The 11,148-nt window shown below is 48.6% G+C and overlaps 1 protein-coding gene across 1 annotated transcript; it reads left to right on the top strand.

Moving 5' to 3' along the window:
* The first annotated feature begins 4,809 nt into the window (after nucleotides 1–4,809).
* LOC125528354 lies at nucleotides 4,810–7,046 on the top strand. The gene is made up of 3 exons (XM_048692829.1): nucleotides 4,810–5,125; nucleotides 5,859–6,483; nucleotides 6,688–7,046. Exons 1-2 carry the CDS (start codon nucleotides 5,055–5,057, stop codon nucleotides 6,403–6,405), a joined length of 618 nt encoding a protein of 205 aa, XP_048548786.1. The 5' UTR covers nucleotides 4,810–5,054; the 3' UTR covers nucleotides 6,406–6,483; nucleotides 6,688–7,046.
* Nucleotides 7,047–11,148: the final 4,102 nt, after the last annotated feature.

Below are 11,148 nucleotides of genomic sequence, written 5' to 3'. Positions count from 1 at the left end.
CTGACAAGACAAAAAGCCTACGTCGAAGCTCTCGGCTGGCTGCCAAGGAGCCCACTGTCTTCACCGACATGACTACCAAGGCGGTGCGTGCAAAAGCCGCGCGCCTCACTGCCACCGACGTCGCGCGTGCACTCAAGGACGCCATTCACCATTCCCAGCTCGACATCCCTGACGCCCAACCAGCCTCGGCCAGGGCCCTAGCGGAGATTGCATCACTTTGCGGTGCAGACGATGACGCTGTTGCTTCCGTTGCCCATGCCGACGACAACAGCGACGTCGACGGTGCGGATCACCTGCCATGATGGCCTCTGCTAACCATGCACGCCCACATGCCGTCTCATCGGCAACGCGCCGTCTATGCCGCGGCCTGTATCACTCTAGATTTTACTATTCCCCTAGTATGTGTACTGAGCGCAAGCTTGTGGCTTGCCTCAACTACCTCTTAGTCATTCGCATGTTCTCTTTTCCTCTCTGTACTCTGCTTTCCTTAAGTACCCGGTGCACTCCTTACCTTTATGAGTAACACCGTCTTATCCATCTGTTCATGGAACGTAAGAGGACTTGGTGATGTGTCCAAATGTGCTGACATTCTATCAGACTTAATCAGCATCAGTCCCCATTGTGCACTTCTTCAGGAATCCAAACTAAGCGAAATTACAGACAGAAAATTCCACTCCTTCCTGCCAAAATCTCTAGACCAAAAACTATTTCTCCCGGCCCACGGCTCGGCAGGCGGAACCGTCTCAGCGTTCAACTCAAACTTTTTCACTGTCCTATCCCACACAAACTATAACTTTGCCACCTCTATTAAACTCACATCTCTCGCCCACCCACACCCCTTCATCCTTACTAACATATACGCACGCGCATGCCATAACCTCAAACAAGCCTTTCTTGACGAACTAAAATCAATTAAGGAAGATGACAACACACCTTGGCTAATAGTTGGAGACTTCAACCTTCTCCGGTTCTCTCACGAAAAAAACAATCCAAATTTCCACCAACGAGAGGCCGATGCTTTCAACAACACGATCAACGAGCTAGCGCTTATCGAATTACCCCTGCTAGATAGAAGGTTTACATGGTCCAACAAACGATCGACGCCAACCTTAGAACGACTAGACAGAGCCTTCTTTAACCTTTCCTGGAACACCTGTTTCCCCAACACAATCCTGGACTAGCTTCCCAACACAATCCTGGCCTCGCTACCGCGCATCGCATCCGATCACGTCCCACTAATCCTACGCATCCAGACCCATGTGCCTAAGCCACGCCATTTTCGTTTCGAGTCCTCCTGGACACAAGCCACTGCCTGTCATCAAATTGTCCAAAAATGTTGGGCCCCCAAACCTCACACAGCACAACGATCAAACTCAGCTGCAACCCTGTCAAACGCCCTGAAAAAAACTCGATGCTCTCTCAAGCACTGGGCTTCAACACGACCCCCAGCCCACTCCCGCGAGGAGGCTTCAAAAAATATTATAAATTTACTTGATCTAAAAGAAGAAGCTAGGCCCCTCTCAAAGGCCGAATTCAGACTGGGATGTGTCGTCACAGAGGCTCTTCATTTAGCTGTAGCTGAAAAAATGAACTTCTGGAAACAACGTGGCAAAGTTCGCGCCGCAATCCACGGCGAGGAAAACACACAATACTTCCATGCTGCCGCCTCCCAGCGCCTACGAAAAAACACCATAACTTCTCTCCTCGTTAATGGGACGGAGTTCCACTCACATGACCAAAAAGCAACTATTCTTCGGGATCATTTCACTTCCATCCTTGGCTCACCTCCAACCAACACATGCCCATTACAACCACAACATTACTACCCCCACCCGCTACCCCAACTCCTCAACCTAGACACTCCCTTTACGATCGAAGAAATCAAATAGGCTTTTATGCAAATGAACTCCCTCGCTAGCCCTGGTCCGTACGGCTTCGGTCCCAAGTTCTATAAAAAATACTGGAATCTAGTTAAAACCCACATATTCTCTTTTATGACTGATTTCCAGAACCTCTCTGCCCAAACCGAATGCTTGAATAGAGCCCACCTAATCTTGCTGCAAAAAAAAGAACTCTCAAATACACCTGACGCCTACTGACCTATCTCTCTTCAGAATTGCCCCATCAAAGCAGTCGCAAAAGTACTCACCAACAGACTCAAACCGTTTGTCCCTCTACTTGTCCGTGGAAACCAGACTGGCTTTATCCCGGGACGATGCATCGCTGACAATTTCGTCTTCGCCGCAGACCTCGTTGGTGCTTGCCATTCACGAAAAGCCCCAACCATGGTCATTAAACTTGACTTCTCCAAAGCTTTTGACTCACTATCTGGGAAATCAATTCTCACCATCCTACGCTGCCGTGGATTCCCACCAAAATTTACAGCCTGGATTCAGGATCTTCTTTCATCTGGAAAAACGGCCGTCATGCTAAATGGTATCCCGGGAAACTGGATAAACTGCAAGAACGGACTTAGACAAGGAGACCCTATATCACCCTATCTTTTCATCATCGTGGCTGACCTCCTCCAACAAATGATCAATCAGGACTGCGACCCTCTACACCTCACACATCCCCTGTTCACACATCTACCACCGACAGTCCTACAATATGCTGATGACATACTTATTATCGCAAAGGCATCCAATGACGCAGCCCTACAACTCAAAAGCATTCTCCACAACTTTGCCTTGGCTACTGGCCTCATGATAAACTTCACAAAAACCACATTCGTGCCGATGCATGTTTGCCCCACACTTGCGGACTCAATTGCCGCGACTCTACTATGCACCACCTCAACCTTCCCCCAAATCTACCTAGGTCTACCCCTGGCCCCTACACGCCTCCTGCCTAACGCCTTTCTACCCATTATTGAACGATGCCGAAAATTTCTGACGGGCTGGCGAGCTAAACTTCTCTCCAAGGGAGACAGACTCATTTTGTTGTCTGCCGTCCTAGATTCCATCCTGGTATACTTCATGTCCGTCTTCCTCATTCCCAAAAGTGTTCTAAAAACCCTACTCTATCCGTCGGGCTTTCTTTTGGGCTGCGGAAGAAACATGCACCGGTGCTCAATGCTTAGTTGCCTGGAAAAATGTTTGTAAACCAAAAAAGTTTGGTGGCTTGGGCCTAAAAAATCTGCATGTTCAGAATAACTGTCTACTAATGAAATTTGTTGTCAAAGCACTACTCCCAGAACAAAACCCTTGGCTAGAATGGATCAGCATGCCACCACCCACCCCCCCCCCCCCCCCCACCCCCCAGCCCCTCTTTCCTCTGCCACACAATAAACCAGCAACTCCCAGCTCTGCACGCAATAACCTTTGTTCTTACAAACTCGGGCACCAACACCTACTTTTGGCTAGATACCTGGCTTCACCAACAATTGCTTGCTACTCTATTTCCCTGCCTATATTCGCATACCACCTCGCCTCTCGCTCGTGTGGCCGCTGTTTTGAACAACGGTTTAGAATCAATCCTATGGAACCGCCTAACAACTAATGCTGCTTCCGAGATGTGCTCGTTGTTGTCTCTCTTGCAGGATTTCCAGGTATCGCCAGGGCCGGACCAGCGCTTCCTTAACGGTGGCACGCGCTTCTCCACGCGGGCCGCCTACTAGCTGATCATGGGCGAAAATGAGGATGATATGCATGCAATTGCCATTTGGTCTTCATGCGTCCCCAACCGCGTAAAGATCTTTGCATGGCTCCTATCCCGTGGCCGTCTTAACTCCAAAAGCAACCTCCTCCGAAAGCACACCGTCACAGACTCCCTTTGTCCACGATGTGGTTTCGACGGCGAGACCAGCTCACACATCTTCATCGACTGCCCGCTCGCTCAGCGAATTTGGTAAAGGATTGGACTCTCACCCTCCACTTCCATCGATGATCTATGGGATTGCCGTCTACCCGCCCAGGTGGATGCAACGATATGGCACTCTGTCCTCCTTATTATCTTATGGAAGATCTGGGATGCAAGAAATGCTATGACATTCAAGCAACAAAACCACCACAGTATCTCCACCTTGAAGCGAATCCTGGATGACTTGATGCTTTGGACGCACCGGATGAGAAAACCGGATCATAAACAGGCCACCCTCTCATGGCATTCCTACTTCTTTTCACGATTACACGTGCTTATGTAATTCACCTTTGTAATCAGACAAGCGTTGGGTTACAAAATGAGAAATATATTCAGGTGGGGAGCTCCCCCCCCCCCTCCCTCCCCCGTGATTTTTCAAAAAAAATATACCGTTGTACATGCCCTTATACTGCGATTGGACACTATCACTATTAGTGGATCGGACGATTTTTTTTCTAGAAAAAAGAAACGGCTGTAACGCTCTCGTTCTTAAACAATCCCCCGTTTCAGTCTCCAAATCCTCACTCGCGCCAATTTTGTGTTGAATCGAGTCCGCGTGGAAGCGCGGTGAATGATTGGTAGTTCCTCGGCTCGGTCCACCTAACATAACTTGAGCGAGCGGCCTCGAATCAACTCCCTCCCATATGATTCCGTTCCGCCACGAGATGACGACGTGAACCAACCACACGGTCCGGCTCGAGTCCAGGCTCAACCGCGGCGCGCGCGGCTTAGCTAGCTTGACCCCGGCAACGCCATAACGTGTGTGCGCGCCCTCGCCTCGCCTGCATGCGGTGCAGCAACGCGGCGCTACCCCAACGCGTCGGGTGCGCCACGGACCAAAAATATGTCGTACTTGCGGCAACTCCGGTCAGCAGCAGCGGGTCGCCATCCTGCCGGTGATTGTCTGATTGAGCTCGCTAATGCCAGTACTATAAGAAAACTGAAGCGCTCGCCCCCAATCCCCCCGACCAACCCTTTGCGGCTCCACCCCTCTTGCTCGCGCGCGCCCCGAATCCCATCGCCCAATCCTTCCACGCTCGCCGCCGGTCTGCAGCTGCATCCCTCTTCCTCGCGCGCGCCCGGAGCAGCATCAGCCAATCCTTCCAACGAGATTCGGAGCTCGCCGCCGCCGCCGTCCGCAGCGCCATCCCTCTCGCTCGCGCGCTGCCCCTCCGTCGACGGCGAGGAAGAAGATGACGATGGCGAGGACGGCGAAGGAGAAGCAAGCCGGCGGAGCTGAAACAATGGAAGTGATCCTCGGCAGGTACATGAATGCACCGACCCCCGGCCCTCCTTTTGTTTCATTTTGGCACCGTGCTTTCGCCTCCGTGCTCTGTTCTGGCACCCGGCCTGCGCGACGAGCCTAGCCTAGAACCGGCCCTGTCCAGCGTCCAGGGAGAGTCGAAACTGGTCAGGGTTCTAGGTGACCGCCGGGTCCGGCCTACCGCCCTGTGATACCGCCGCGCTGCTTGCCGCCCGGCCCGCTCCCGCCTACCATGGTACCACCGCCCCTGGACGCGCCACGCGGCGTAACGCATCAATTGCCGGCCCGCTGCGCGCCCTGCCGTGCCGCCCAGCACGCTGCTCGTCGCGTCGCGCTCGCTGCTCAATGGATGCCCAGCGGCACGCCCAGCAGGCCATAGCTGCGTGTCCGCGACGGCCTCGCTGGATCGCAGCTCGCCGCGCCGAGCACCTAGGCCACCGCTCCGCGTGTGCTCGGCTCGCCGCACTCCCCGCCTCTCGCAGCGCTGCCTGCGCCCCGTCGGTTGCCACTCCGCGGCGGCCGCCTGTCGCCGCGAGCATCAGTAGCTGAGGGAGGACTAATCAGTACTGCTTAGCCAGTGTGCTAATTTCTAGTACAAAATCGGGCGAAATGGTTATATTTCCCCACAATCAAAACTGCAATTGTGCGAATTCAATTACCATTTGAAATGTTTTTCTTGGAGCATTTGAAATGGTTCTTAACAGTGCGCCGGACCTGCCTTTCTCTTGAACAGGTCAGCTGAGATTCCGAGTAAGATGGTAAATGATTGGGAACGAATAGTCCTGGACTTCCCCAGCAGCGACGAATCAACCATTCATCCAGGAAATGACCTCCTCGTACAAGCCCTGCAGCATTATTTCGGTAACACATATTTGATGCAGCCAGTACATGACATGGTTGGTTTCTGGGGATCCAAGATGGAGCAAGCTGCAGAATTGATACACGAAGGTGAAAAGGGTCGAAAATACATATTTCTCCTGAATAACACCTGTGTTGTTCGTCAAATGGTGCGGCGTCCAGGAGCATCCTTCCCCGATGTAGAACCGCTGCTCACTTCAATGATCAAGCGGTACAGGAAGTGCTACCTGGACGAGTGTTGGGCTCCGCTCAAGTGTTTAAGCTCGGAGGAGTTTACCGCCGAATTTCTTGCCACCTGTAATCGCCAGATGAAGTGGAAGGTTAGAGCCGAGCTCAAGTACAAACTGCGGCAGGAGATTGCGGAATTGATCGTTCCACCGTGCGACGGAAGCCGTGTGATAGAAGGATTGTTTGAAGGATGAACAGCTAAGCGAATTGGGAGGAGCCGAGGAGGACACTGGGCTTGTACTCCCTCCGGTCCTTTTTACTCTGCATATTAGGTTTGTCCGAAGTCAATCTCATCCAACTTTGACCAAATTTATATAAAAAATTATAGACATTCACATAACAACACCAATATCATTAGATTTATCTTGGAATATATTTTCATATTATATTTATTAAATATTATAGATGCTAATAATTTTTAATATAAATTTAGTCAAACTTAGCAAAGTTTGACTTTCGACAAATCCAATGTGCAGAGTAAAAAGGACCGGAGGGAGTACACGGCCATTGCACTCGTGGGTGGAGGAGGAGGAAACGCTAATCCTAACTGTAATTTTATTTTAAAAAGAAAAAAAACTGTAACTTTTTGTATTTGGTACAGTAGCTTCCTGCCATATCCTGTTTTCTTTTATGCGGGTGGCTGCCATATCTTGCTAGTTGCACCTGTGCCCGTATATTTTTCTCTCTTGTATAGGGTTGATTTTATAGCACCTGTGAATCTGTGATAGAAGTATAGGTACATAGAAAACTGACAGTTTTGTTTCTGTTCTCGTGTATGGCTCATCTGACAAGTCGAGATATGAAAGAAAATGACTACACATATCATTTTTATTCAGTCAGGAAGCACATTCTTCCTTGGAGAACATTTGTTGCCACTACCTCAAATACGACATGCTATGTACTTTTTTTTTTGTTAATTATAGTTTGGATTGCTTACGTGTCGCCATGCTTCCTTTTTTTTCCTTGCCACGTCGGGGCATCTCTAACACAGACCCTAAAAATAGACACGCTATTTGTCTCCTACGAACAAGGATGTCGCTTCATAGTTTTTACATGTGCCGAACCATAAAAGTTTCAGCCCGGTAGTTCGTGCAACAAAAAATGACATTTTTGTCCTGTCAGGCCGGTTGTCCGAGCCTCGTCGCTCACTCTGTCGTCGGCTCCTCCTCACCATCCGCTTCCATCTCGGGCGTCAAGAGCTTCAACATCTTGACACAGATGACCCGCACGATCATCGCCGCATCATCGTCCAACTCATCCATCCTCATGATCAACATCTTGGTATCCCCTGAAGCGGTCGCGAGCTCAACCCTCCTTCTTTGAGCTTAGCCTTCTTTTCTTCGAGGTTGATCTTCTTCTCGGTTGTCGCTATCAAGATGTTAAACCTCTCAGCCTTCTTTTCATCCTTCACGTCAGAGCGTTTGACAGATGCCTCCTCCTTCTTCGTAAAGATGCCCTCGTACCTCTTCATCAGCTTGGCCGCCGCCCCTTCTCGCTTCTCCTCCTCCTCCTCCCACTTCTTTCCGGGAACACCCTTCTAACCTTCTTGGGTGGCTCTTTTGTTGGGTCAGTTGGATCACCCGCTTCTTCCTCATTGTCGGATGTTGGTGGTCTTGATGGAGTTGGCAATGGGTAGTTGCCAGTTGGGTTGCCCATTCAACTTCAACCAACAATGCGTGAGGATGAAGTTCCTCCTCTCCACCAACAAGTTGCATATCCAACCATATGACCAACACATAGAGCATATCCGACCAAATGACCATCACATGTAACAACTTACTTGATCGACGTTAGTGCACCACTTGCCACTGACCGGCTAGTTATTTCAAATGGGCGCAATACTTGCTCACAACGTCTTGGATGGTGCATCATCCATGGTTGAGCGACTTTGTCCCACTATCACAGATGAGCTCGTTGTGTAGGGCTCAAAACTTCTTGTGATCATGGAGCCAAGAAGGGATGTTTTACCAAAATGTTGCGTCCTTTTGTTCCATGCCATGGATTGGGTCGATGGTAGTGGACAACCAGGCATCACACAATAATTCGTCCTCCCGCATGTTGAAGCTTTATCCTCTACCCATCTTCTTTCCATTGGCCAGGCAATCCACTGGATAAGTCACCGTCGCCATATGTGTCCTGCTACGGCTGCTGAATGTACAAGTCTGGCTGTATGGTGTATGTGCCTGACTGCGTGCCCGACTGGATGTATGTGTCTGGATGCATGCCCGATTGCCCAGTGTACGTGTCTGGCTGAGTGTACGTGCCCGACTGCCCGGTGTATGTTTCTGGCTGCGTGTACGTGCCTGACTGCCTGATGTACGTGTCTGGCTGCGTGTACATGCCCGGCTGCTGTGTCGGGGTTAGATCCGGCAGATCTCGGGTAGGGGGTCCCGAGCTGGCGATCTTAGCTGGATAGTAAGATGATGAACAATGGATACGGTGTTTACCCAGGTTCGGGCCCTCTCGAAGAGGCAAAACCCTACGTCCTGCTTCTATTATATTGATTTTGTTGGATTACAAAGTATAGGATGATCTACCTCGAGATAGTATGTGAATGAGTGAATCTCTACCCGGTGCTCTAAACCCCTCGGCTTATATATGGACCGGGGGTGCCAAGGTTTTACATGGGTGCGGTTACATCTAGGGATAAACATGTCGAAGATTCAGACGTGTCTTGGAGTACGCGACAAGTCTCTGAAGGATTCCATCTTGAACATGCCTAAGGGCATGGCAGTCTTAGACCATTCGTTGATGATCCAGGTGTCCTCGGGCCGGCCCACTATGATGGAGCCGACGTGGTCAGCACCCCCTAGTTCAGGACACCGTCAGCCGGGCATAGACCTCTGGCTCCGAGACATCTACTTGTCCGACCTCGAAGCCGCCTCCACATTCGTCGTCGTCATGGATCATCTCCATCATATCCATGTTTGCATCGCCATATGTTGTCTCGCTCGGTTGGGACATACCGACGAACTAAGAGAGGGCACCAAGAAGATCCACGCCCAGCGTCCGCGACCAGACAAGTTGCGGCAATGTTGAGTCAGGGAAATGGAGCAGCTTTACATTGACGTCGAGGAAATATGACATGTACCCAGTGACGAAGGCCAGGGACTGCTACTGCGGGCCGAGCTGTTTGGTTGTGTAGAAGTAGGGCGGCTGATATTGCTCAGGCCAGGACGGCGGCACACGTCTCGGGCCATACCACAGTCCAGCTGCCCTTCTTTTTGTCAATTATGTCATCCTTTGCCTTCTTTTTGCGGGTTTGTCATGTCATCGAGTTGATCTCCGCGTGGACACCTTCTTTGGATCTTCTATCTCTGCTAGCTCCGACAGCTATTCGCACGGATCCACAGCGGCGAAAACGAAAAGCGCCGGAATTAGGGTGGAGGGCGACAACTATAATGGACACTTTTTATTGTGTAGATATATCTTAATAGTGACTATCTGGTCAGATTATCAGAAACTGCTATAACAAAGTTGCTCACATTTTAGCTAGGGAGGGCTACCTTTTCAGTTTGTGTAAAAACTTGGTTTAATGTTTTCCCGTCTTGTATTTGGGTTGCTATTGTGGCTGATGATGCCGCGGTATAAGTAATATAAGGCAGCTATTTCCTCTAAAAAAACTGCACCTGATTGAAAATGTTATATTGCTACCTAGTAGCATCATTGTTCTCCGTAGCAAAAAATTCACCACACGAATGCCTCATTGTATGCTACAATGTCTGAAAAAATCTGCATAACATTAGATATTACTAGCAAATATGCCTGTGCATTGCAACATGATAAAAAAAACTATCAGATTATGCATGTGTGGTAGATATTAAAAAGTCTGAATCAAATACCAGAATGAGATAAGGACTTTTAAAATGTCATATCACAAACTATCTCTGAGTGATGTCATGATGAGATAAGGGCCTTTTAGAAAGTCATTTCAAAAACAAAAAATGTGATGGTCTCATCACGACTTGATTTTCTAAGGCGCCACAATGAAATATATTTGAGATGAGTAAACTGCATTGATGGACCCTGGCTGAGCTAGATTGATGAGTGATGTGTCTCCCCTTGACCTAGTGTAGCGGTGTTTACCGTAACCAGTAGTGTGGTACCAAAAGAACCATAGCTGCGTATGGAGGCACAATAGACATTTAGTCATTTCCATATAGCTTACAAAAATTAACCCATATAAAGTTGTGTAAATTTTTTTGGGGCTCAGTGATGTACAAAACATGGAAACCTTTTTTTCTACCCGACACGAGAGACTAAATAAAATCATAAAACAACCTCTAAAGATCCCTAATAAAACCTCTACATAAGAGACGGTTTGTTTTGTTCATTAGTTACGGATCTTTGCTAATTTTTACGAATATTTTTTAAATTTTCATGAACATTTTTCCAAATTCCTTAATATGTTTTGAATACTAGATCATTTTTAAAAATCATGAACATTTATTTGAAATCGTTATTTTTTAAAATGCAAACAAGTTTTTGAAATTATGAACATGTATGATTCCCCGAATGTTTTTTGAATTCACAAACAATTTATGATTTCTTAATATATTTTTTAAAAAAGTCATAACTTTTTGCAATCTAATTCTCCTGAAAATCCTGAATTAATGTAAAGAAGGAAAAAAACAGAAAGAGGAAAGTAAAAAAGCAAAAAAAACGGAATCGGATACAGGGGGCGCCAACCCGCACATGGGCCAGGCCATTACCGCATGCAGGAAAAGGAGGCGCGCTAGAGAGAAAAAATGTAAGAAAAATGGGCTGAACCAAGGTCCAAGGGATCGAACCTTGGTCTCCTGTGTTGAAATTAGCACCTTACATAGGACGATTAACCTTCTGCTGGACATCCCCGTCGCTTTCCAGATTAAGAATGGTGCTCCTCGACCTCGATGGTGTCATTCTGAATTGGAAAAAGAAGTACAAGTACCAGTTTA

This window comes from Triticum urartu, unplaced genomic scaffold (assembly GCF_003073215.2).
Source record: "Triticum urartu cultivar G1812 unplaced genomic scaffold, Tu2.1 TuUngrouped_contig_4812, whole genome shotgun sequence".
NCBI classification, from domain to species: Eukaryota; Viridiplantae; Streptophyta; class Magnoliopsida; order Poales; family Poaceae; genus Triticum; species Triticum urartu.
Note: the sequence above shows the minus strand (reverse complement) of the source record. Positions and strands in the feature narration are given on the sequence as shown.

Bases quoted from the DNA above. Each gene is read 5' to 3' on its own strand.
- LOC125528354 (XM_048692829.1), top strand. From the start codon at position 5,055: ATGACGATGGCGAGGACGGCGAAGGAGAAGCAAGCCGGCGGAGCTGAA. The intron at 5,126-5,858 runs GTACATGAATGC...TCTCTTGAACAG, and splicing joins ATGGAAGTGATCCTCGGCAG to GTCAGCTGAGATTCCGAGTA.